The 27,884-nt window shown below is 41.8% G+C and overlaps 1 protein-coding gene across 3 annotated transcripts in view; it reads left to right on the top strand.

Moving 5' to 3' along the window:
* SORCS1 (sortilin related VPS10 domain containing receptor 1) overlaps positions 1 to 27,884 on the top strand; it is a 558,796-nt gene that overhangs the window by 170,059 nt on the left and 360,853 nt on the right. For all 3 annotated transcript variants that reach the window (XM_004265869.4, XM_004265870.3, XM_004265868.3), the window contains exon 2: positions 19,762 to 19,829. In XM_004265869.4, coding sequence (XP_004265917.1) covers positions 19,762 to 19,829 — 68 coding nt within the window. The remainder of the gene's footprint in view (positions 1 to 19,761; positions 19,830 to 27,884) is intronic.

The following is a 27,884-nucleotide window of genomic DNA, read 5'->3' as shown; positions in this document are numbered from 1 at the left end:
TCTCGTCCTCATTTTTTCAAAACCTTAACAAGTTATCTTAGATTCTTCCTCATTTTCCCTATAGTATCCAGTTAGTTCCGTTTTCTTTCTTCCCCTGTTATCTCTCTTCCTTTTGTTCTTTTCTTTCCATTTGTACTCTGCCACCCTGGTACAAGCCTCCAAAATTTTACACCAGTACATTTAAATAGACTCTTAAATGTTGTCTTAACTTCCAGCCACTTGTTACTCTAATCCAGAAGTTGGCAAACTACAGCCTGAGGGTCAGATTTGGCCCATGGACTGCTTTTGTAAGTAAAGGGTTTTGGAACCCAGTCTACCGGCTTATAGTCATAGTGTCTATGGCTGCTTTCATGATCCAACTGTGGAAATGAGTAGTTGCAACAAATATTTTGTCGTCCACAAGCCTGAAATATTTACTATCTTGTGCTTTAAGAAAAAGCTTGATGATACCGGCTAATCCATTTCTTACATAGCTGTCAGATTCAAGTCTAACTTTGTATCTTCAGTATTGTGTGTATCACTTCTGTGTTCAAAATCTTTACTCACTGTCCTATTTCACCACATACACACAGCAAACTTCTCAAGATTTCTCAGCCTGGCATTAGAGATGGTTTAGAAATGACCCTAGTCTATCTTTCCAGCCATATTTTTAGACATCACAGTGATCCCTGATTAGGCTGGTTTAAATGATGAACAACAAACACACCATACTCACCCTAATTCTGAACTTTTGAGAATGTGCTACAACCCAATGTGCAGTATAATTTGCCCATCATTCTTTGAACTATGATTTCAGTGGGCATTTATGATTATAATTAAGCTAATTATTATTGAGAACCTACTATGTATCAAGATGGCAGTGGGCTTGCACAATAAATAATTTCATTTGCCCTGAATTGACATTATTTTTTTAAACATACATGTCTGTACATCAAGTAGTTACTCATTGACCATGTACTTGGAGTTCGTTTATGTCAGTCCGTATCCCAGCACAAGAAATTATATTTAAAAATTTTTTTAACAACTAGATCACAATCTAATGAAAGAGACAGGTATACAAATAATAAAAATTATGTGCTTAGCCATAGTAGAAACATACAATACTAAAGAAGCACAGATGAAGCAACAAGCTCTATCCAGAGAGGTGGGGATGGCTTCATGGAGGGAAGTGGCATTGGAGCTGGGCGTTGGAAATTGAGGAAGCCCCAGAGACCTGAATATTTATGGTGGTTCAAACAATAGCAAGGAGGTCAGGGTTGTAGCAGATTGCAAGGAGAAGTGGCAACGGATAAAACTAGAAAAGAGATGTGTGCTGTATAGAACAGTCCTTGGATGTCTTGTTGAAGAATAAGGAGTTAATCCTTTTGAGACAAGGGAACCCTGAGTGTTTCTGAGCAGGAGAGTGACAGTCAGATTCTACCTAGATTGTAAATTCCTGGGTGGCAGAAATTACATTTAACATGTCTCTTTGTCTCCTGTGGATTCTACCGACTCTGCCTTGAACACAGTGAACATTTAATAGAGAGTTGTCCATTGATTAATTTCTTCCTGAGAGTGAAGTGTTTCTGGCTGACTGGTAGCCCACAACATTTTGAGTTATCTCTGAACTTGATAAAATGCTGACACCTAGTTGCTTTTTTTTTTTTTTAAGCAGCAAATATCATTAAGGTGATAAGAAGCATCAAATTCATGACATTTCCCTGCCTGTCACCTTCACTGCAGTAGCCAGAAGTGTTGTTTGCCGTGTTCAGCAAATTTTTGGCAAAGTTGAAACTATCCAAAAGAAGTTGCAAGTTCGTTCTTTCTTAAACCACGTAAAGTAGGGATGGGAAATACTGGTTCTCTAAACTCCTTGAGGATGACGTGCTTTTAAATACTATTATTTAAGCCAGAGGGAAATGAGATAATTCAGAAGCTTTTGATGCCATTGATAGAATGGAAAGATTTTGCTCTTCCTACAGTTGTATAAACACCAAGCCCTCAGCCTTCTGCGCTATAGGTGAGAGAAATGATCATCCTGTACTAATTGTCACAAGTTGCCAGGCGTAATGGAGGTCTGCAGGCATGGCAGCTTAGAATGTCAGACCTCAGGTTTTATGATACTGACTTTTTTTTTTTAATTTAATTTTTATTTTTTTGCGGTACACGGGCCTCTAACTGCTGTGGCCTCTCCCGTTGCGGAGCAGAGGCTCCGGACGCGCAGGCTCAGCGGCCATGGCTCACGGGCCCAGCCGCTCCGCGGCATGTGGGATCTTCCCGGACCGGGGCACGAACCCGCGTCCCCTGCATCGGCAGGCGGACTCTCAACCACTGCACCACCAGGGAAGCCCGATACTGACTTTTAAGAAAGACAAAAAGACATTTCAGAATTTGCAATCTGAGATAGTTTAGCCCTGTGGGAACTGTTTTGTTTTGTTTTGTTTAGTTTGCCGGGAAAAACTAGGAATATGATTTCGCTCTGAGAACTTCATAAAGCTGGGACTATAGTGCAGTTCCACCTCTGATTTGACTGTGAGAAGAGTAGCAGGGTCATTCTGTCATTGACCTGAACCAGTTTCCCTTGCTGTGTTAGGTCTGGTGATCAGCAAGCCTGGTAAAGGGTAGCACCAGCGTCCTTGCCTTGCAGGCTGAAACTGGTTCCAGTTTCTGATCCCTAGAGCCAACTCACTAGGAGGCACAGTGTCTAGGGCCCACAGAGGCCATCCTGCATCCCTGCTGACCCCCCTTGAAGCCTGTTCCCCTGCCTCCCTCCTCTCGTTTACTTCTCCACCCTCACTCTCTACCCAACGTCAACATACGCCTTTCCACCCAAATATCCCATGAGCTTCACACTTGCTGCCCTCTGGTCCCTTGCAGACTTCTGTAGTGAATGTTCTTCCCCTTTCTCTAGGCCCCTTGGCTAAACCGAGGTCTGGATACACTGACACCACCTCTGTGAAATCTTTCCAGATTCCCATCCTCCTACTAGGCAAGTCCTCATAGCATTTTGTATGATATGTATCACATTGTGTAACGTGGTCTGAAGCCCGTAGGATAGTGATCAATTCAAGGGCATAGAACTCACTGTTTTCTTTCAATAGTGTATCCAGGATGCTTAGCTGTGCTTGGCGCAGTCATTGCAATAATAAAACAGTAATAATATAATATATATTGTATTTATTTGTATTTGTGTATTTTATTGTATGTATTTATATATACAATACAAATAAATACAATGCATATAATACAATAATGAAATAGTAATAGTTATGATACAATCCGAAGTTACACTGTATTAGTCATAACATCAGATGCATTAGCTCAAGTAGGTGCTCATTTAAACCTTGTGCATACGGAAGAGGGTATGTTTCCTGAAACTCACTCAAACCTAGCCTCCTCCACATCCAGACAAAGTCCCTTTGTGCAGGAATATCGCCTTTATCTGTATCATGCCTGCCTCCCGCCAAGCACTGCCATTCAATAATTCTGGCACATGGTACCTTTTCCTCACGACAGAGTGCTGAACAGTGATTTATTGCTTGAATACACATTGCTTTCATGGAAGTGATTTGTTTAAAACAACAGTAAAGCGCTAAATAAATTATTCATTCCATGCTAATTCTTCACTTTTATGTGCTGTAGTAAACGTCAAAATAAGCAGCCTGTCAGACATTTTATTTTTGCCACATTAATCTTGGACAGTTTAAAGGGAAAAAAAAAAAGGGAAATCTAAAGAAGAGGTTCCATTTTCAAGAAAATAGATTTCTTTTTCTTCCTACCACCTCACGCAGCAGCCAGGCAGAGAGCTTTAGCTGAGGCGTCTCCTTCCCTCAGGGGCTCTGAGTCACTTGCTGAACTGGTCCCAGTGACCCCCTCGCATTCTGTTGCCTACTGGGAACAGTGTTGCTCCTTTTCTCTGCAGAGAGCCATTCACAATGGCCCAGTCAAACGGCAAGGAATCAGTCTTTCCTGGGAGATTTGCATTTCCTAGGGCACACTGGGTGTTGGGTTTCTAAATTTCACTGTGTGTCTTGATTTAGGATTAAAGGATTAAAAAGTAAGGGAGGTAACAGTGACTTACTTAACCATTTTTGCAACTGATTTCCCACATGGAATAGAGAGATCATTTGTTCCTAGCCTTTTTTATCCTTCTTGACTGAAACCTCATTTCCTGTGTCGGAGTGAGGGACCTTTGAGTGACTCAGTTTATGGAGTCCTTCATCAGCAGAGTAGCAGATGGATGGTCTTGTAGATTTGGGGGAAGTCATGCTCCTCTTTTCTGAGCATGAGGACTCCGTGTTTTATACCTGCTGGTGGGTAAGCAGAGCTGTGGTCCTCTGGCCTGTGGCATCCACAGAGGTCTCAGTGAGTGAGACGTAAAGATGACCCCTATGCTCAGGATGGTGGAAGAGTTAACTCAGCCCACCCTCAAGGCCCTGGCTGCAGATCGGAAGCCAAGAAGATTGAGGCTAGATTGAGTCCTGGCCCATCACATGTCCTGTGTGAGAATAACTAAAACCATCTCCCTACGATTATAAAGTGAGTTAAATGACATACTGTGTGTAAAGCACCTGGCTTGCTGTAAGAGCTTGGAAATGTCCCATTTACTTCTAATTAGAGATTGCTCCGTTTAGTTTCCAAAGCATTCAGTTCTGACCTGGAGGCTCTGTGAGTCTCTCCCCAGCTGTAATGTATAATGTGGGTGGGTATCTTTTCCCTCTTTTTGCATCCTGGATAGCACTTAGAACAAATATACATTGTGGCCAGTGTCCAGAAAAACAGTTGGATAAATGATATATATCTATAGATATAGATATATATAGATAAGATGAGGTGAGGTAAGATAAGATAGATAGGATAGATAAGACAGGAAGGCAGACAGACTGAGCTTAGCCTCAGGTTGATTGAAAGCAAGAAGTATAATCTTTGAAACTCTTTCAAGTTCTTTCTTTCCCTCTCTTTAAAGAGTTCTTTTTTTCCCTCAGGTAAAGCACCTGAGCTCTGGTTTCAGTTTATTTGGGTTTAAATCCCAGCTTTCCTAGCTGATGGTAGGCAAATTCCTCAAACTCTCTAATCTGCCATCTGAAAATAGACCATCAAAAGAAAAGAAAAAAGAAAAAAAAAGGAAGCAGCCAGCAGCATTGGTTTCATAAGATAAAGATGTATATAGATTATATTATTCAAAATGCTTAGCAGACTGACAAAAAAAATTTTTAAGTACTCAATAAAGTAAACTGGTGATAATAATTCAGTTAGAAAAGGGAATTGTAATTTTATTGATCCTGTTTAATAGGAAAAAGGAAAAAAGTTAAACTAACTGGCTAAAATCACATAAGGAATTAAAATTGGCTCTATAACCAGAATCGAGTCTTCTCAACTTCTAACTTTAGGTCTCCACCCTGCCACCCTTACAGACTTTATTTGGCTTTGTCCCCACTGTACAGAGGAGGCAGTTTTGAGGGGCCCATAGGAATTTATTGAAAGAGCTGGCATTCAGACTTTGAAAGACTTACACCTATCCAGGGCTGTCCATTCCTAGATAGGAGAAACTCACAGAATGGGAAGTGGGCCTCTGCAGTGTCCTGGCCAACCTTCAGGTGTCTCACAGGTCTATGCATGAAAGCTAACACTTTTGGATGAAAGGACAGAAAAATCAATAAACCATTGGATTGGATCACAGACATGTTTTACAACTACTCAGCCCTCCCAAAAGAGATACACAGCATTGAATTGTCTGTAGGTTTAATCCTTTAATCAGCCAGGACTTCTAAGAGGAAATCCAAAGTGTTTGGAATGTCATTCTTAAAATTGGAATTTCATTAAGTGGCAGTGCTCTTGTGTTGCAATTACTCAGGTTTTTTGAGCCCACTGTGTTCCAGATGCTTGCTACAATAATTGCTCATGTAACTGGAACATGCTGTTCATGCCTGGAAAAGTCCATCACCAATATAACTACAGTCAGTCAGTCACACCATCAACAGATATTGAAGTCCTTTAGGTTAGCAGGAGAACACTGTCTGAGTTCAAGGGAGCATTGGTATGACATTGATTTGAATGTGAATGTAGGAGCCGTATCATACTTGGCCTGTAGGTCATACGAAATTTAAACTTTAAGTTCAGTGCGAGGCCACAGAACGGCTTTAAAGAGTGGGAAAAGATGACCAGATTGCTATTTTTTTTTCTTTTTTAAAATAAATTTATTTATTTATTTTTGGCTGTGTTGGGTCTTCGTTTCTGTGCGAGGGCTTTCTCTAGTTGCGGTGAGCAGGGGCCACTCTTCGTCGCGGTGCGCGGGCCTCTCACTGTCGCGGCCTCTTGTTGCAGAGCACAGGCTCCAGACGTGCAGGCTCAGTAGTTGTGACTCACAGGCTTAGTTGCTCTGTGGCGTGTGGGATCTTCCCAGACCAAGGCTCAAACCCATGTCCCCTGCATTGGCAGGCAGATTCTTAACCACTGCGCCACCAGGGAAGCCCCAGATTGCTATTTTTAAAAAGATTATAATGGTAGCAGCACAGAGCGTGGCTTGAGGGAAGCAAGATGAGATGGTGACAGAGATGTCAGAGGCACTGCCCTAGGCCAGACCAGGTTGATGTGAGGTTAGATGGGAGAGGTTTATAGGACTTAGCGATTGATTCGGTTTGGGGAGAAAAGAGAGGAATGGCATCAAGGAAGACTCAGAGCTCAAGCAATGGCAATGGCACTTACTAAGCCTGGTGACATTCAAGATCAGGGTATTGGGCATTGAATGATATTATAATGGGAAGAGATCTTACAAGTGTGTAGCATAACCATGGAGGAAACTGAAGCCCAAAGAGGTACGTTGGCTTCCTCAGTGTCACAGTGTGTCAGCAGCCGAGCTCAGACTTAAGTCTGTATCTCCTGATTCATAGCCCAGGACTGCTGAAATGGATAGCTCCACTGAAAAGTTTTAATGAGCAGCATCTAATGTGGAATCCTACTGAAAGGTGGATTTACAGTGAAGTTAATGAAGCTTAAGATTCAGAGCCTTCGTAGGCATGGACTCCTGTGAGTGCTAAGAGTTTTGGGGAGTTGTAGATTGTTTCAGGTGGACCGGGGAAGCTAGGTTGCAATCAGAAAACATTTGTGTTTCCTCATTTCTGCCAAACTGCCTAAAGGTGTCTCAGGAGAAAAATATGCAAATCTTTAAGGCACTGGTAATTCGTTGTGATCTAATTTGTAATTCTAATAAATTTTGACTGTTAAATCTCATTTTATTAATAGTTTTGTATTATTTTTCTTAATGTGAGGCCCGCAAATTGTATGGCTTTCATTCCCACAAGACCTGGGTCTATGCCTGGTCCTTCTGTTACCTCTTTAACTCTCCGGGCTCAGAACTGGCCCAATCCAGTCCTTCCTCCTGTACCTAGGAACTCCTGCTTCATACCCCAAATCAGCATGTGGTTTGTTAAGACTGTTCTTTATTCTCAAAACTCCTTATTCAAAAATTGATTCTTCTAAAAGTGTAACCTACACCATTTGTCAAATGAAGTGGTTGAGGTTAGATAATCTTTCCAGTCCCTTCCAATTTTGTCCTAAGTTCCCTTTCAAAGAGTGGCAAAATGCTGATTTTTTTTATAAGCACCCACCAGCCATCTAGATGCAATTGTAGAGGATTAGAATTAGATTCATGTAGAAGCATTTTCGTTCCATGACTAAATGACAAGGAACATATAAAAATCACTTAACTTCTATAGAGTTTTTCCTCCAACACAAACCTTTATTATTTATTATTATATTTGACTTGGGATTTCGAGATGTTATTTGAATTTCACTTTTAAGCCAGCTTGTTTTAAGCTTTGAATTTCCTTTTAGGCAAATTGTGTCTCACCGCACTTTAGCACTCAGACAAGGCAAATACTAATAAAAGATCTGCTCCTAGAGATGTCAGTGGCTATCGTTTATTTATTTCTCTTCTTTCTGGTCCACATTAAGACTTTCCCAGAGTAAAGGAAAATATTTGAACTTAGCTTATTTGAACTATGTCTAGTGTTTCAGTGTGTTATTCTTGTTGCTTTCGTTAGTTGCACTGTTTGGTAAATGAGAAGAGAAAATGAAAAGAAATAGAACGCTTACATTCTTTTCATATTTTATTCAGGTGTCTTACTGAGGTTCATGTTCTGATGCTTGGATCACCATTATACGCATATCTTTATTTAGCTTTCTGTGTGTTGTGTTAACCTTGAAAACTAATATTTTAAAAAAATTGACTTGGGGCTTCCCTGGTGGCGCAGTGGTTGAGAGTCCGCCTGCCGATGCAGGGGACATGGGTTCGTGACCCGGTCCGGGAAGATTCCACGTGCCGCGGAGCGGCTGGGCCCGTGAGCCATGGCCGCTGAGCCTGCGCGTCCAGAGCCTGTGCTCCGCAACGGGAGAGACCACAACAGTGAGAGGCCCCCGTACCGCAAAAAAAAAAAAAAAAAAAAATTGACTTATCCTCTTCAGACCCATGAATAACTGCATAAAGCCCAATATGGAGAAGTGGAACGGGAAAGTCTTGCTTCATTTCTTTCTTTTGAAGCAAAATATAAGGAGACATATGAACAGAAGGGCCCCTCATCATTAACATGCTGTTTGCTGTTTAATGGTACGTTTACCTTGTGTGTGGGCTCTTGCCTAGGAAGAGTCTTAATACTTAGACAGCATCTATACTTGAGACAGTGATTTGAGAGCTTGCAGAGCTATTTCTCAGATCAGCGCCTCAAAGAAGTTGAAAGGAATTTCTCCATTATTCACATGCCCTCTGTCTCCCTCCTGCCAGACTCAGTTTTGTACCCCTTTTACTTCAGCATATGGAAGGTTTCCTCTGTTTTGTTTTCCAGATTTCCAGAGAGAAGATACTGCAAGAAATATTTTTTTTTTGTTTTGCAGCTCTGAATTAACAATTCTCTGCATTATTTGTGTTTCTTTCAGTAAGTACCAGGTGACCTAATTTGAATAGGGACTACCTCAAAGGGGAGGATGGTTGGGATATCATGTCCATTCCCTTCGAAGCACTAGGAGGGGAATGAGGACAACGTGGTGTAGAGTTTGTTTCTTTAATTATGAAATGATGGACTTGCAGAGGACACTTCCAATAGGTTCCTTGCCCTGTAGCACTGCGGACCACCCACTGAGCTGCTAGCCTCTCCCCCCCGCATGCTCTAGCCTCAGTTGCTTTCATATCTTGAAGCTTTGGCGTTGGATCTCCAGTTCTTTTTAATATTTCTATTTTACTATTGTTTTAATATTTTCTGTTTCCCTATATAGTGAGGTTTCATCTTGAATATGCATTTTCCTCATATTTTGTGCAATCATTTTATCTTGATACTCTTCTGGGATGACACTGGTGCCAATATCTTGCTCTTTTCTAGAAAAAAATATATCATTTAATTTCGCGTCTCCCTACTTCCTTTGCTGTAACACAGAAGATTGAAATGGAGTATAATTTAGGGCAGAGTAATTTACTTAAAGGAAGAAGCGTATGAAATGGTCAACATTATCCACTAGATATGGATCTATGTTTGGAAAACTATCCTCTTTTATTATTCAGAAAAGAAGAGGAGGAGGAGAAGGAAAGAAAAAATACAGGAATGAAGTGTCATCAGTCAGTCTGTCTGGCTTGACATTGTAAGATAACTAGATTTTGGAGAGAGTACTTTTTATTTTTTTCTGAGTTGGTAGCATCCCTCACCTTGGGGAACTGAAGAGCAAGGTGATGATGAAAGGTTCTGTATTCAGGATTTGCATCCAAAAGCAACTTAGGTCTGGTGGGTTTGACAAGCTTGGATTTGTTTGCTAGATATAATGACTTGGCTCTAGGATTAGAGCGTAATAGCTTTTTATTTAAAGCATTTCTTTACTTGTTACTAACAAGAAAGAACTTGACTTTCAGCAGACAGGTGGCAAGAGATGTGCGTTGCTTCCAGTGAGAGCTACAGTTTTCCTCATGTGCAAACTGCTGGGATGGTGTCCCACAGCTCCTGGGCCAGCCTTATATATTAGCTGCAAATGACCTCTACAGGGAAACAGACTCAGAGGAAGGGCATAGCAAATTTTACTAAAAAACGTTCCACTTCCATAAAGGCTCTTCTATATGCTGCAGTTTGCCCTGTGTCTAGTGTTGATTAGGTTATCTGCATGCCCTGTTTGTGTCTCCGTCTCTGTTGACTGTCTTGTCTTTTAAGTTCCCTGGTGGTGGTGGCGGGGGGGGGGGGGCCGTCCAGTGGCTGTTTAACTCACACCATTTCAGTGTCATGCAGAGGATATCATATGAATAAACATTACATTAAATTATGTGCGGGCTTCTACAAAACATGAAGGTCATTTGGGGATTAAGGACTTTCCAGAGGCAAAAAATCTACTAACTGCTTTCTAGCTGGCCCTGTACCCCAAATTCATCCCACTCTTTCTACTGTTGTTTTTTTTTTTTTTTTTTTTGCGGTACGCGTGCCTCTCACTGCTGTGGCCTCTCCCGTTGCGGAGCGCAGGCTCAGCGGCCATGGCTCACGGGCCCAGCCGCTCCGCGGCATGTGGGATCTTCCCGGACCGGGGCACGAACCCGTGTCCCCTGCATCGGCAGGCGGACTCTGAACCACTGAGCCTCCAGGGAAGCCCTCTACTGGTTTTTCATTTCAACTTGTGTTTGTATGTGCTGGATTACTTCCGTCTGATGACTTCAAGTGCACGTGTGGCTGCATCATATCAACCTTTCAGTTTCCCTCTGGGGCTTCTTAATCTAGTTTAGCAATTATTGATTTCTCTGCCCTTTGATAACTCAAATGGAGCACAATTATGCATTCACGTAAATCTCCTGAAAATGTTGATATAATAAAACAGTCTGTTGAAATTTGCAGTTAGATGTGTGCACATTCATTGTCAGGAACTCCTAATCCCGGGACAGCCAAATTCTGTTGTGAGTTAAGTAGAAGGATCAGCTCCTCAAAAAAGGATTTCACCAGGGTTCAACAATTAAAAAAAAATTTTTTTTAATGACAAATAAAAATGTCATTGATCTGAGGTCAGTATAAAGAGAAAACTCAAGTTTTGTCCATTATAAGGAAAAAATATTCCAGGAATTTCTGGAAGAAGGCAGAAAAAGGGATGAGTTTGTGATCAGTACCTTGTCTGATAGGTAACAGGACTTCAATACTATTGAACTGAACGTAAAGTGAGGCTCCTTCAGTGGTTCTGCCTTGCCTCTAGCAACAATCGTACCCATATTAAGCAGTATACCATGGGGAGAGTTAAGCACAGTGAATAAGAGTCTGTATCTAATGTGAGTTAAACTTGTCCCCCACTTACTAGCTGAGTACTTTAAGTTACTTAGCTTTGATTTTCTCATCAGGAAAAAAAAAATCATGTAAGTACTTGAAATGCCCTTAATAATGAAATTCGTCTGGCATACAAAGTAGGTATCCATGAAATGCTAGATGTTATTAATAATAGCAACTGCTTACATTTGCACAGTATTTTAACATTTACAGAGAGCTTTCCCACTTCCTACTGTGTTTGCTTCCCAAAACTCTACAAGATAAAAGAGAAAGATAACGTTATCTTCTCATTTTACTGATATTTATTTATTTATTTAAATGAGAGAAGTCAATTCCGTATTTAAGGGCTTTATCCAAGGTGAAGCAGTGGCAGATACTAACTGCAGTGGCCACTCCCCACTTTTTCTGTGCTGGCAGAGCCCCCCTTGTTTTCTCAGTTTTTATTGCACATGCTATGTGGGCATGTGGCTGAATCCTGGTCATTGAAACTGCAGAGATTTTGTAGGTAGGGCTTTTGGGAAAGGGTTTCCTTTCTAATTTTAAACAAAACAAAACAAAAGCATACATATACACTAGAGGCTCTTTTTTTCTTTGCTGGAAGTAGCTGTGTCTGCAGGTGCTGCAAAGAAGTGTCACAGCCTCCTTGCTGACACGAGGGCAGGTAGCACCCTGTGTTGACATTGTCAGAGAGGATATATGTGTAGCCCTTGGGTCCTTGATGACATTGTTAGGCTAACTTAGTCGTGGAACCCCATCAACTCTGGACCTCTTGTTACATGATAACACATCTGTTATTATTTGAGTCATTTTTAATACTCCATTTCTCATGCTAAAGACATATGAACAGATATGGTGGCTAAACCGAGAGTCAAAATCTGGTCTCCTGCTGATTGCAAAGCCTTTGTTCTTTTCAGCAAAGCACACTGCCATCCTAATATTAAGGCCCTTCACAGTAGAGCCAAATGTATCTCTCTATCCTGATATTTGTGTGTTTCTGCTGTTGCCGAAAACCCAGCCTCTGTTCACCGGTGCCGAACAGAAACGCGGAGACAGCTTTGGAGGAGCGGAAGAGAGTAGCTCTATTGCTTTGCCAGGCAAAGGGGGCCACAGCAGGCTAACGCCCTCAAGACTGTGTCCCTCTTCCTGGGAAATAAGAAGGGGTCTTATAGTTTCAGGGTGGAAAATAGGGCTCTAGATAAGGCTCAGGGCTGATGTCTTGCATTTCTCTTTTCTCCTGGAGACATTGAGATCATTAGCGCTGGCGTCAGGTGGTTCCAGAACAGGTTCCAGTAGTCCTCGAGGTTATCGTTCTGTGACCTTTCTGGAATGAAGAATTCTCACAAAGGAAAGGAATGTTAGGGAGTTTTGTCTTGGAGAAGTAAACGTCAGGTGTATAGTACAGCTTTAACTAGGGGGCAATCATTTTCAGAGTTCAATTAAGCAAGAAAGAGGAGGAAAAAACATCTGTAGGAGACCGGTTGAATGGGTGGAAAGAATAAGGGCTAACATAATGGGGGGGCCTCGACTAGTTCCTACTACAGCACTGCCCATAATCTAAGCTTGAGCTCGATCTGGGGACCTGCTCTCTTTGTTGCTCTGTGAGCTTTCACATCTCTGGATGCCTGTCCTCATTCTCCCTTCCCTTAGAGTATCATCTCTATAGCCTCTCAAGTCCATCAGAGTCACACACATCCTTCAGGATTTATCTTGAACGCCTCCTTTTGTAAGAAGCTCTTGCTGAGGATGTTTTTCTTTCTTGCTCTCTACAAGATTATAAACACTTTTCTCCTGCCACATACCTTTTTCTTCCTTATTTTGTCACCATCTTTGTACAGCTCTGCCTCTCCACTAGACTGTGAGTGTCCAGGAACTGGTACTGAGTCTCGTTTTCCCTTTGTGTCCTGATAGCACATATTTTTTTATTCCTGCTTCTTAAGAAGACACAATAAATGTTGATTGAATTAAATGTGTGGAATTTTAGAGCTGAAAGTTCTTTCTTCTTAACAAAGCTCCCGTTTTCTGGGAATTACAGAAGGTTCTTATCCTTGGATTCATGACCCCCGTAGGATTCAGGAGATCAGTGAAATCATTAACATTATATTCATTGTTTTATGCTCACAACTTTTATTAAATCAGATTCTTAAAGAATTCATGGCTCCTTAAAAGAATGAGAACCTCTGTTTAAGTTGGAAAGTTGAATAAGGCTTTCTGAACCAAAGACCCAATCTGGAACATGCATATTATAGGGAAACCACTGTTGTGAGTTTTCTTCATTTCCCTAAAACTGGAGTGCAAAGAAAACAACTAAAAACAAAACAACTTTCTGGCTGTTGAATACCCCTCTTCTATCTTATCCAACCCTTTGATCCCCATGAAAGATTGTTCCACATCTCTTCAGGGCCCTTATTATTCTGTCTCCATATTCACTTCCATCCACATCTTTATAAACACCCAACCTAATGTCTCTGGCAAGCTGGTGCAGTGAGCAGAGAGGGGACACTCAAGACTGGGCAATGAGGGGACACCAGGGCCTTCAGGAAGCTGGTGGGGGGAGGATGTGGGTGGCCAGCTGCAGCCCTGAACCTAACATCTTCCATGTGGTTATGCTAATGCTCGTGCAAGCTTGACTATGGCCCACTTCAGGAGAGAGGGCTTATGAGCACTGGCAGGGTTGAGTTCTGTGGAGCCACCCCGAGCTTTACGAGGATGGAACCACCTGCCCACGCCCCCCCTGAATCACTGATGACTGAGAGCATTACAAAAAAAAATGGCGTTTCATAGACTGGGACCCGTGTCACCCTCTTCATTATTCAGGATTTGGAGCTATAGACCCTTAGGAATGAAAAGACTTTAGGATCTTGTAGCCAAAGTGATCACTGTTAAGAAGCCCAGGGCCACGCTTTTGTTTCCCCTGAGATTAGATTCTACCTCCACATTTGGACACAGTGAGAAAGAAAAGAATGAAAATCGTTAATAATTGAAAAATGAGGAGACATGTCCTACTTTTCTAAGATTTCCCTGAGATGAAGGAGAGATGAGTTGAAGGCCAGTGGCCAGGCCAGATGTCCCAGTGGAACTCAGATCGCCCTGAATGTCCACTAGTTCTCCCAGAGCTACCCAAAATTCATAGTTCAAGAAGAATAGGAAGCTTGCTCTGCAAACTCCTCCTTCAGAAAAGATTCTCATTAGTCTGCTGCTACCAACCAGGTTGCTACTCACAAGCAAAGTAATTAGGAGAGGCCACTCCAGGGAGGATATGCACATTCCTTCTTAGGGGATGAAGGAAGGGGAACTGCATTGACTCCCCCACCCCACCTTCCATCCTCCTTCCTCTGGGGCGCATGCTTTAAGTTAGCAAAGGATGAAAACACTATGTTCTTTACTTAGGAAAATAAATGGAGGATTCCTGTGCTACTACTTGGGAAGGATAGAGTAAACTTTGGTTTGTTGCAGTCTAGTAATCAATTTAGAGACATTTTTAAAGGTATACTGTGTAGAATCAGGTTTCTAGGAAGGTGTTTTAGGCGTTCCTTATATGTTTGGAGTTTCATTCCTAAATTATATTTTTATGTTAAAAAACCACCTGCTGTCACATTCTAAGGTGTAACCTGTCCCAATACTTGGCATAATGGCGACTTCTGATACGTGAACTTAGCCTGCTGCCTGCTGTATTCATTCATTCTAATCCAGACCCGGATATAAGGCTTGCCCTGCCATTTTGATACTCATTTTTACTGGTTTTTGCTATTTTACACTAAAATGACTGGTAGTCATCCATGTACAGTATCCCCTCCGTATCCATAGGTTCTGCATCCCTGAATTCAATCATCCACTGATCAAAAATATTTGGAAAAAAATCTAGAATTTTCTAAAAACAAATCTTGAATTTGCCATGCGGTGATGACTATTTACATAGCGCTTACATTGTGTTAGGTATCGTAAGTAATTTAGAGATGATTTAAAGTATATGAGAGGATGTTCATAGTTTATATACAAATACTATGCCATTTTGTATAAGGGACTTGAGCATCTATGGATTTTGGTATCCACAGGGGGTCCTGACCAATCCCCCGTGGATACCAAGGACAGCTGTACTAGTGTCTCTGTCTCTATGCTTTTGCTGTGTAACTGAGAGCAGAAAGAAGTTGGGGTTAGCAGAGGGGAGGAGTGAATTGGCATCTTCCTTTCCCAGGGTCCATTGTGATTTTTTTCCCCCAACTTTGTTGAGGAATATTTGGCAAATCAAACTGAATGTATTTAGAGTGCACAACGAGATGCTTTAATATAGATATACGTTGTGTAATGACTGCTAAGATCAAGATCTCTCTCTCTCTCTTTTTTGGTGAGAATGCTTAAGATCTACTCTCAGAAAGTTTTGAATATATAATATTGTACTATTGACTATGGTCACCATGCCGTACAATAGATCCTCAGAACTTATAACTGAAGGTTTGTGCCCTCTGACCTACATCTCACTTCCCCCCTCCTTGCAGCCCCTAACCACCACCATTCTATTCTGTTTCTATGAGATCATTTTTGTTTGTTTTAGATTCTGCATATAAATGATACAGTATTTATATTTCTTTATCTGGCTTATTTTGCCAACAAAATGCCCTCCAGGTTCATCTGTGTTGGCACAAATGGCAGGATTTCATTTTTTATGGCTGAATAATATTCCATTGTGTGGACTACTATACTACATTTTCCTTTTTTAAAAATTTATTTTATTGAAGGATAGTTGATTTACAATGTTGTTTTAATTTCTACTGTACAGCAAAGTGATTCAGTTACACACACACACACACACACACACACACACACACACACACATACTGTATTTCTTTTTGATACTCTTTTCCCTTATGGTTTATCACAGGATATTGAATGTAGTTCCCTGTGCTATGCAGTAGGACCTTATTTATTCATTCTATATATAATAGTTTTCATATACTACTCCTAAACTCCCAATCCATCTCTCCCCACCCCTGCCTCCCCCTTGGCAGCCACAAGTTTGTTCTCTATGTCTGTGAGACTGTTTCTGTTTCATAGATAAGTTCATTTGTGTCATATGCTAGATTCCGGTTGTAAGTGATATCATAGGGTACTTGTCTTTCTGACTTACTTCACTTAGTATGATAATCTCTAGGCCATCCATGTTGCTGCAGATGGCATTAGGAATACTAGATTTTCTTTATGTGATGGTTTCTTAATACCTATATACAGAGGGGCAGGTGAGAGGCTGGAATTGGTGGAATTATTCAGTGGGAGCTTTCAGAGACTCTGGAAAAAGAGGTAATAGTTTGTTGAGCTCATTGCTGAGGAGGAAGCCACAAAGGAAGCTTCATTCCCTTGAAGACCCTCATTTATCCCTGCACAGAGCCTGGCACAGTTTCTGGTGCCTTCTCATCCTCCAAGGAATGAGCGATTTGAAAACAGCAGCTTGGTGGATAGGCTTCAACATCCTCTTTATAAGTATGGAGAAAATGAAGTTCCTCCTCGCCCTCCCCCCCACCCGCCCAGAAGCTTTATGAGCAGTGGATATGGCAGGAAGGAGCCCCAGCAGAAGAACAGGACTGATGACTTGCGGTGACAGCAGCTCCTAGACTGGTTGGGGGATCCTTAGACATGTCACTGTGGAAAGTCCCAGAAATAAGTGGGCACTGAGGTACTGACACAATGTAGGTAGAGGTTGTCTAGTCATAGATATTTAGATTATAGCTATTTAAAGAAAGTATCCTAAGATTTAAAGAGGAACCTAAAAAAGGTATTACCATATGGTCACCACTTATTGTTTTGAATCAAGGATATTTTGGTACTATATCATGAGAACAAGATATAGGAAAAAAACAAGATGTTCACAGATATTCCATTTTGTGTGAAAGTATTTATCAGAACAGCCTTGTTCTCATTGATTGGATTTACAATTAAATGCTGTACACTTGGACTCGGAATTAAATCTATACGTGAAAATTGTTTACCAAATGAATAAAAATAAATGATGATTTATATATTTTTTAAGTACTTATAACATTTCACTTGATCAATAAGTTCCAGTGATTTTTTGTTTGTTTGTTTGAAAAATACACAAAAATGGTAGACAGCAGAACCAGCCTAGGCAGACAATTGCGTTGACCTCTTTTTCTCATCTAATGGTGGTCGTTTTGGCTGTGGCCCTTTAACAGATGCTAATTCTGTAGAACAGTATTGCTAATTAACCAGAGCAGAAAAACAAACAACAGCAAATCCGACCTAATATAATGACTGTCACCATCCCGAAGTAAGGTGGTAAATAACGCATATAGACAGGAAAGGGAAAAAAAGGGGAAAAGCTTCAAATAATCGATTGAAAACATAACTAAAGGTCAGCAGTTCTCCCTTCTTTCTTGCTCTCTTTCTGAAAACAAAGATTAGATTGATCCAAGCAGATATGCCTTGAAATGCCATAAATGACACCTCATCTGGTGCAGTATTGACAAACTGCCTGAGGGTATCACTGGCATTTTCGTTTTACTAGCCCAGCAGGAAGAGTCAGGGAGTGGATTTGTACCTCCCTGCCCGCCTGCCTGTGAATTGCTTAAACACCTTCTGTGTGTGTGTGAGGGGTTCCACACCATTACATGCTGGGTTAAAAAGGTTCCTTCTCTGGGGCTCCAGTGAATTCCCTCGTCAGATGGATGGGAGGGGCAGTTTGTGACCAGCTGAACTTCATTATTTAGTTTACTTGCAGCAGGAGAGCAACCACCTAGAAATGCTTTATGCCCACACACCCATTTTCTTGGTGGGGGATTTATAGAGCTGCTTGGCAAAATCGTATCGAGGTGGAGCAGTGACATCACTCTGTCTTCAAACAGCCACCCCGCTGCCGCTGATCAGCATTCCTGGGATGGCGGTGATTGAAATTTAGCACTTCAAGCGACTTAATTGGCACACGGATCTGTTAAGCATATGCCCCCACCGCAGGCCTGCCATCTGACGTGCCCATGCGGTGCCCAGAGCCTCACACGTGCTTACGTTTTGCGAAAGAAGTAAGTTTTGAACAGATCCTTGAAGGAGGCCTGTGCAGCGGTTAAGGAGATGGGTGGCCTTAGAGCACAGGTCCTCAGATTTCTGCCTGTCTCGGGGTGACCGTGGTCCTTCGTTCCCTTGAACTTGGAGCAAACCTAAGGTCATGGAGTTCCAGTTTGCTTGCTGTGAAAGAAGGGATCAGAATCTGCTCTTCAGTAAAGCAAGCCCTGTGCTAGCAGAATAGAACTTGGAAGGATTCAGCACTTCTTGGCATCTTGCTGCCTTGGAATTCGAGGTTAGACTGTTCTGTGCTCACTGTGGCTAGAACTGAGCCCTTGGCCTTCAGAGAAAATCCAGGAAGTTGATGTCACCATTTTTCTGCTGAGTTGGAAACAGCAGGACTGGGCCGAATGTTCTAGGTTATGAGTATGAGGAGAGAAATAGGAACCTCAGCAGAAAACAAAGCAGAGCTTTTCATTATGTGAGGAGAGCAAATAAGGGCGGAGACCATCCATGGTTAGAAACACACTGCTCTGTTGTATTTTCCCAAGCGTCATGGCACTCTTGTGCTTCACTTAATGCGGCAGAGCCAGGTCATGAGTTTCAGTGGATCCCAGACCACCAGGCCTCATCTGTAGGTATGTTCCCTTTGGGCATCAGGCAAAATCCTGGGCTCCTAGTAAACAGTTCATAGGAGTTGAATTCTAGAAGAATGGGCTAAATAGTTTAGCTTCCTCTGAGTGAGGTTGAAAAGAGCAACAGGTTAAACTCAGGGAAGATTTGCCGAGAAGTGAATGAAGCTTAGGTTTCCAAGTCCCTTAACTGCATAGCCCCCTTCCCAGGGTGTGGAGATTGGAACTCATACTTTTATATCTTGTTTCTTATGAAGGGCTCCCTAAATCCTGTAAGCTTCAGGACCCCGTAAGACAGAGATCTGTGCCTGTTAAAATGCTGTTGCTTTAGTCCTTATTGCTTCAGTCCAGTGGCTTTCCCAGAAATTGGGAGATCAGAAGAAATAAAGCCAAACCCACAGAGGAGAAGAAAGAGAAAGAGCTAGCATTGAAGAACCCCACGCTAATTGAAGCGTAATTTGCATTTATGACCTAATTTAAGACCTCACGGCCACCCTTTTTGAGAGAAAGCATGTTGAGGCTCAGAGAGGCTGTTACCTGCCCCGTCTGGTACAGCAAGGAGGGCTGGGACATATCTGACAGCTCTGCTAGCTTTCCTGAAAGTGTTAAGCCCACCAGGATAAGAAATGCCTGGATGGGCAGGTAAGTCTTGCTGCCGGCTGAGAGGGAGAAGGTTAGGGAGGGCATCAGGCTTGAGCCGTTTAAGGGAAGGCACAGGCAAACCCTTCCCCAATCTGTGTAAGGGGATGCTGCAACAACTCATTCAATTACGTGAAGTGCCCATTAAAGGAATTCTAAGCCCTCGCTTGGGCCATTTCAGTTCTATGAGATTGTCATTGTTTGAAACTAACCAGGATTTCTTCTTTTGCCTTCAGGTGATTCTCATTTTGACAAAGCTCTATGACTATAACCTGGGGAGCATCACGGAGAGCTCGCTTTGGAGGTAGGGAAGCTGAGCTAATAATTACTGTGTTATTTAAACATGATGTCCTCGGCTGGCTGCTCACCCCCACCCCCGTTTCCTGGTGGGAAGGTTTCTGGTTCCTTGTACTCTTTCTTCCTCTGTTTGCTCTTCGTTTCCCTTAGCCATGGGTTGGGGTTTATTTCCAGGAAGGCTGGACCCTTCCTTTTTATAGACCTCTTCTTTTGGTCACATCCTTTTGCTAAACTGCTTATTAGGTTGTCTTTATGCGTTTTGGTTCCCATAGTTCTCACTGATCTGTGAGCTTACTGGGGCAGAAATGAAAGAATGAGGATATCTTTGCAGAGGGGATCAGTGTAACCTCTAGGTCTGCAGAACCCAGGCAGGCTACCAGGGCAACATTCTTTCACAGCTTCCCTTCCGTGGTTCTGCAGCACAAAGGGGCACACACACACACACGCTTGCCTCTATTTCTGGGATTCACACTACTGCATCACACATATAGAGTGGGCAATTAGTACTTTTTCAAATGAATGAACAAATTCTTCAAGGGCAGAGTAACTTATTGGATTTAGCACAAAAGAAGGTCCTCAAATGCCCAGGCAGTTATTCTCTCCTCCTTTTTCCTTGGAAACGATACATTCTGTTGTTTCGTTTTGTTTCTTAAAAAAATATTGATTTATCTCACTCCTGATTGGCTCTTCTCCACCAGCCTGTGTCATGGGCCCATGCCCGAACCAATCCCTGAAGTCCAGGAGAGCACGTCCTCTAATTGGTCAGGCCTGGATCACATGATGATCCCTGACCTGGGAGAGGGTGGAGACAAACTCTGGAGATGATATTCAAACACGCACAGACAGACTAAGTGAGAGTCGTTATACAGAAAGGTGGGAGTGGTCTGTGGGCAGACCAAAGCTAGTGAGTGTCGACCACATAAGATCAGTGGGGGGGGTTCCATTACCTGTCAGTTCACGTGACCGGGAGAGGCTGCCTCTTGGCTTTCAGTGTCAGTGCTGAGGTCTAGGGAGAAAGACTGCAGTCACCCTGTTTGTGTCAGGTGCAGTCAATAGTGGCTTGGGAGGGAAAGTTGATTTACATGGAAGCAATTTGGTTTCAGGGCCTGCTCCTTATTGGGGATTGCAGTGGTCATACAAGAGGAGGCTCATGGATTGGATAGACACCCCAGAGGAATCTACCAGCCCTCACAAGAAGATTGTTCATTAAATTTCATTTTCACCTGATGTCTATTTTCTATTAGGCTTGACATTGTGTACAAGAAGCCCCAAATAAATTGTCCTGTGCCTTAGGAGAACCCTAGTAGACCAAAGAAAAGGCTAGATTCTGTTCTTTTGTTTGTTGTCAGGCATTTCAATTATTGAGCTCTTTCCCCAAGTAGGAGGTCAATTATGCAGAGTTTCTGTCCCAAGGTAATTTATGTAACTGATTTCAAGTGTGGGAAGTTTGGTAGGAGCCTCAAAAAGTACAGTTCTTTAATACATTAAGGGTCTGACTCCTGCTGTATTGTTTAAATTCAGTACCTATTCATCAGCATCTCTGAGTAAGCTTATGCTTCCTTGGAAAGTTTCTCTAATGTATGTGCATAAATGAAAGTAAAAGCCAGCTTTTACTGTGCAGTGCATCTGCCATGTAAAGTGTCGTTGGCATATTAGAAAATTAAAAGATGTGCAGTTCTGTCTCAGTGGGACAGAGGCAGAGCAGCCGTAACTCCCAGCCTGAGTAGTCCTGGGAAGCGCATATTGGAGGGATGTGAGGAACAGCTTGTCCTGGATTGCTGGAGCTCACGCTCAGCGTGCTGCTTTCTCTCTGATGGGGCACTATTACTGATGCCTCAGTCCAGGAAGAATATTCTTTTCTTATCTTAAGGGAGGGGCTTAGTGAAATAAAAATGGCATCACGTTCCAGTAGTACCAGACCTCCCTTCTGAGGGAGCAAACTCCATGGGCTTAAGCCTGGGAAAGCGTGGCAAGAATGACCTGCTGACTTTTCCATCTTAGAATCAATTTCACTGGAAGATATATACATACGTATACATATACACACGTGCGCATATATACACATAATATACACATATGTACAAGTAATAGGTGTGTATATACCCATTTCTATTTGCTTTTCTAACATACCCACAATAGTCACTTGCCATATGTGTGATGTTCTACATGTCATATGTGGCAAATGATTCCTGCGGGTGTTCTATGTTATTGCAACTGCTCGTTTTAATACTTTGATGGAAGAGTACATGCCTGAAAAGACAATTTAGAAAAGAGGAAAGGAGAAAAGGGAATATTTAGAATACTTCACAATTGCTTTTCAGGGCTGCATTTTTTGAGTGGCTCATGGTGCCCATATTTGGTCTTTAGGGGACATTTTGGGGGTGTTAACGTAGAGGTGGAGAGGGACAGGCCTGGGTGGGTCAAGGATGGAACCAGGAAGAGAGGTCCTCATGATTCCACGTCATCTGGAAGGAGACTAGACTGCTAAGTGTTGACTCATTTTCTCCTGTACCAGCTTGTGCAATCTTCTCAGAAAACCTGCCTATGCCAGCCGTCGGGGGCTTCTTAGGGGCACAGGCCAGGTTTTAGAGATACTCAGGGCACTCACAGCACTGAATGCAGGACTTAGCACATAGATAGTGCTCAGTAAGTATCTGATTTTGCATAGACCAGTGAATACTACAATTTTGTCTCTACTGCATAGTCACTAACATATAACTCTCTTTCTCACTCATTTATTCAACAAACATGAATTGATTAACTCCTCTAGGTCTTATATTGTTCTTATCTAGGGAAGGAAAGTTGGGTGAGTACCTAGATCCATAGTGTGTAGGTTCTGCCTTCCAGGACTTCATTGTTTAGAGAGACAAAGATCTTTGGACAGTTAAAGTGAGAGAGAACTGTACTTGCCTGTAACCCGCCTCATGTAATTGTATTGAAGGAGATACTTACGCAGCACCCAGAGCTGCCAGATCCCAGGAGTGTTGCTTCTTTACTTTGCTCATGTGTATATTTTCTCTTCTCAAGTAGACTTTACATCCTTAAACCCAACACCTTGCTGGTTTCATGGTAACGGCAGCGATGCTGTTGCTCATGAAAATAATGACGACAATAACAAAAATTAACTTTGATGGAGCACTCATGATGTGTCAGGCACGATGCTCAGTGCTTGACTTGCGTTATTGCATCCTCCCAAAACATTTTTACAGTGTGCCGAGGTCACACGATTTGTCAATAATAGTCCACACACTTACAGGCATGTTAGTTATGAACTTCAGTCATTTCACTGCTTATTGATCATCCAGAATCCCATCTGTCTTCTGGGGGATCTTGCTGTACATAAGTAAACAACATTTTAATCATATATATATGTATACATGTATGTATATATATATAATATGATTGTTATATACATATATGTATATTAAAAATAGGGTTTTCAAAGTGCTGTGACATTTCGAGCAGCATTTGCCCTATTCCAGAAAAATACTGGGCCACAGGGAAATGGCTTCTTGCCCAACAAATAGATACACGCGCTTTTGGATTGAGCGCACATTCTTTACAACTTTGACCGGCTGAATAGTCCAAAGGGGGCAAGTGGCAAACGTCTCTGGGGTCTTAGAATAGGAGAGAGGCCAAGAAGCGGCTGACCTTGCAGTGATGTTCTAGGGCTTTCAACCTCACGGAATCCACAAACCCTGGCTGACAGAGCGAGATGCCGCTGTACCAAATGAATGAGCTTTGGTTCCCAGTTGGTCTTGCCATTGATTACACCTTAATCCTGGAGCAAGTTGTTGATTTTGTTTTTGTTTTGTGTTGTTGTTCACTCAGGGAGTCAAACTGAGAGGAAAGGGGGATGATCTGACACAGGACAATTAACTACACCTCAGTATCTTCTCTACTTTCCAGTGGATTCAGCTGTGAGATTTGGTAGAGCTGGCGATTTTACCATACTGAAGCAAGATAAGCTTAAAGGTTGAGATAAATAAAATGTCAAAATCTAGATACAGCATCTCTGAGCAGAAATTATCATCTTTTTTCCCTCTGTGTCAGGGTAATCAGCATTCTGCTGAGAGAGGCTTAGCTGGTGAGGAAGCCCTAGGCAATTCTGGAAGGACTAAAGGTGTACTCTCTTAAAGGGATACACAACCTGCAGTGTGTCTGTTGTAGAGCTTGCCTGGCCTGGCTGACTTCTCGAACTCCCTAGTGTCCTATTTTCTGATCCACATGAAACACAAGTTTCCGAACACATCTCCACAGTTATGTACTTCTCAAGCTGCAATACCTGCTTTTGTGGGATGAAGGAGCATATAGTTAAGGCGGAGAGAACGGGTTAGGCCATTTGACTCTGCACTGGGAGGCAGCCCTGTTTCCTTGTCACGGGAGTCACTTTGCTTCTCCTTGGGTGTTACACGCTGCGATTATCAAGAGATGTTTCCCAGTAGAGTCTTTGTGGAGAGAATGGCTGTAGAGTGCCTTGAAGCAGCATCTCTGTGGGGTTGGCTTCAGCCAGTACTTTCTGGAGAGCTCAAGGGATTCAGGCCGACAGAAGCTGACCTGAAGACGGTGATCTCTGCCAACCCTGTGGGTGATTCCCATTAGCCGGAAGCTTCTCTCCCTTTCTACTCCTCATCCAGGGGAAAAGCATAGAGCGTCTTGGATAGATCATTAGTCTCAGCTTTGAAGGACGTTGTGCTACACAATCCAGCTTTCAGTCAGCCACAAATACAAGAATAGAGAATGGGGGTAGTCATCCTAAAAAAGAAAAAGAATAAAGCTAGAGTGTGAAATTTCCCTGCAGAAGGGCTCTTTGTGTTACACCAAGCCAGTGATGCTATTCATTCATCCCTGTGTTTGCAAATGTTTAGTGCCTTCCCTGTCTCCCCCAGGAGAGAGCCAAGCTCCCCAGCAGGATCAGGGGGTGCTTAGGATTCTGGATTCCTTTGAGCTTTGTAACTCCCACTCCCATCCCCATATTTGTGTCATGCAGAGCTGCTTGGGGGTCCTGGACTTATAAATTCATTTGATTAAATCTTATTATTTTCAAAAAATCAAGAAGAAAAGTATGTTCATTATAATGAACCAAACAGTGCAGAGGCAGACAAAAAGTGTTAGTAGTCTTTTACTGTCCACACTGATCCAGCTTCCCTGAGGTCAGTGATGGGAAGAGTTTTGTGTGATTCTGTCCATATCGTTATGACCCAACTCAAAGATACCAACACATACATACATATGTGGACCACTTTTTTGTTTGTTTGAGAAAGTAGGAGTAACTGTTCATAGGACTCTGACAACCTGTTATTTTCACTTAACAATGAGTTATGGGTGTCTGTCCAGATGAATACACTAAGAAAAATGGGTCAGGTTTATAAGCATTAAATAGTATGGATGTTGTATACTGAATTTAACAACTGCATCCTTAATTAAGTTATGTAGTGCTTATTTTGAGCCAGGAAGTATTTTCAGTGCTTTTTATCCTCATAACAACCCTATAAAATAGGCACTACTAGTATCCCAGGTTTACATATGAGAGAAGTGAGACTTAGAATTAAGGCTTAAAAATTAATGTGCCCGATGTTCATGTAGTCAGTAAGTGTCAGAGATGGATCCTGAGTGTGTTCTGTTAACTCCAAGCTACACTATTTCTCCGTGACCTTTTTACTGGATTGTTATCTGATTTCTACAATATTTGCTATTACCTATAGTGCTTCAATAAACATGTTTGTAAACATGTTGTTACATTTTGGGTAATTTTCTCTTTGTAAAGTACTCTAGAGTCCTAAAGGGGATATTGCTGTATCAAAACCAAATGCATTTATAATGTTAATAGATACCTGAGATTACTTTCCAAGATGGTTAGGATAATTCATATACCCACAAGCAATAACAGACTGTGCATTTCCCAATGATTTCACTAGCACTGGGTATTTTCTTTTTTTTTTTTTAACATCTTTATTGGAGTATAATTGCTTTACATTGTTGTGTTAGTTTCTGCTTTATAACAAGGTGAATCAGCTATACATATACATATATCCCCATATCTCCTCCCTCTTGCATCTCCCTCCCACCCTCCCTATCCCACCCCTCTGGGTGGTCACAAAGCACTGAGCTGATCTCCCTGTGCTATGCGGCTGCTTCCCACTAGCTATCTATTTTACATTTGGTAGTGTATATATGTCCATGCTACTCTCTCACTTCATCTCAGCTTACCCTTCCCCCTCGCCGTGTCCTCAAGTCCATTCTCTATGTCTTTATTCCTGTCCTGTCACTAGGTTCTTCAGAACCTTTTTTTTTTTTAGATTCCATATATATGTGTTAGCATATGGTATTTGTTTTTCTCTTTCTGACTTACTTCACTCTATATGACAGTCTCTAGGTCCATCCACCTCACTAAAAATAGCTCAATTACATTTCTTTTTATGACTGAGTAATGTGGCAATGTATATATATGCCACATCTTCTTTATCCATTCATCTTTCGATGGACACCTAGGTTGCTTCCATGTCCTGGCTATTGTAAATAGAGCTTCAGTGAACATGGTGGTACATGGCTCTTTTTGGTTTTCTCAGGGTATATGCCCAGTAGTGGGATTGCTGGGTCGTATGGTAGTTTTATTTTTAATTTTTTAACAAACGTCGAAACTGTTCTCCATAGTGGCTGTATCAACTTGCATTCCCACCAACAGTGCAAGAGGGTTCCCTTTTCTCCACGCCCTCTCCAGCATTTACTGTTTGTAGATTTTTTGATGATGGCCATTCTGACTGGTGTGAGGTGATACCGCATTGTAGTTTTGATTTGCATTTCTCTAATGATTAGTAATGTTGAGTATCCTTTCATGTGTTTGTTGGCAATCTGTATATCTTCTTCGGAGAAATGTCTATTTAAGTCTTCAGCCCATTTTTTGGATTGGGTTGTTTGTGTTTTTGATACGGAGCTGCATGAGATGCTTGTAAATTTTGGAGATTAATCCTTTGTCAGGTGCTTCATTTGCAAATATTATCTCCTATTCCGAGGGTTGGCTTTTCGTCTTGTTTATGCTTTCCTTTGCTGTGCAAAAGCTTTTAAGTTTCATTAAGTCCCATTTGTTTATTTTTGTTTTTATTTCCATTTCTCTAGGAGGTGGGTCATAAAGGATCTTGCTGTGATTTATGTCATAGAGTGCTCTGCATATGTTTTCCGCTAAGAGTTTTATAGTGTCTGGCCTTACATTTAGGTCTTTAATCCATTTTGAGTTTGTTTTTGTGTATGGTGTTAGGGAGTGTTCTCATTTCATTCTTTTACATGTAGCTGTCCAGTTTTCCCAGCACCACTTATTGAAGAGGCTGTCCTTTCTCCATTGTATATTCTTGCCTCCTTTATCAAAGACGAGGTGACCATATGTGCGTGGGCTTAATCTCTGGGCTTTCTGTCCTGTTCCATTGATCTATAGTTCTCTTTTTGTGCCAGTACCATACTGTCTTGATTACTATAGCTTTGTAGTATAGTCTGAAGCCGGGAGCCTGTTTCCTCCAGCTCCGTTTTTCTCAAGATTGCTTTAACTATTTGGGGTCTTTTGTGTTTCCATACAAATTGTGAAGTTTTTTTGTTCTAGTTCTGTGAAAAATGCCAGTGGTAGTTTGATAGGGGTTGCATTGAATCTGTAGATTGCTTTGGGTAGTAGAGTCATTTTCACAATGTTGATTCTTCCAATCTAAGAACATGGTATATCTCTCCATCTATTTGTATCATCTTTAATTTCTTTCATCAGTGTCTTATAGTTTTCTGCATACAGGTCTTTTGTCTCCTTAGGTAGGTTTATTCCTAGATATTTTATTCTTTTTGTTGCAGTGGTAAATGGGAGTGTTTTCTTAAGTTCACTTTCAGATTTTTCATCATTAGTGTATAGGAATGCAAGAGATTTCTGTGCATTAATTTTGTATCCCGCTACTTTACCAAATTCATTGATTAGCTCTAGTAGTTTTCTGGTAGCATCTTTAGGATTCGGTATGTATAGTATCATGTCATCTGCAAAGAGTAACAGCTTTACTTCTTCTTTTCCGATTTGGATTCTTTTTCTTTTTCT

The sequence above is a fragment of the Orcinus orca genome, chromosome 14, assembly GCF_937001465.1.
Source record: "Orcinus orca chromosome 14, mOrcOrc1.1, whole genome shotgun sequence".
Classification (NCBI taxonomy): Eukaryota; Metazoa; Chordata; class Mammalia; order Artiodactyla; family Delphinidae; genus Orcinus; species Orcinus orca.
Note: the sequence above shows the minus strand (reverse complement) of the source record. Positions and strands in the feature narration are given on the sequence as shown.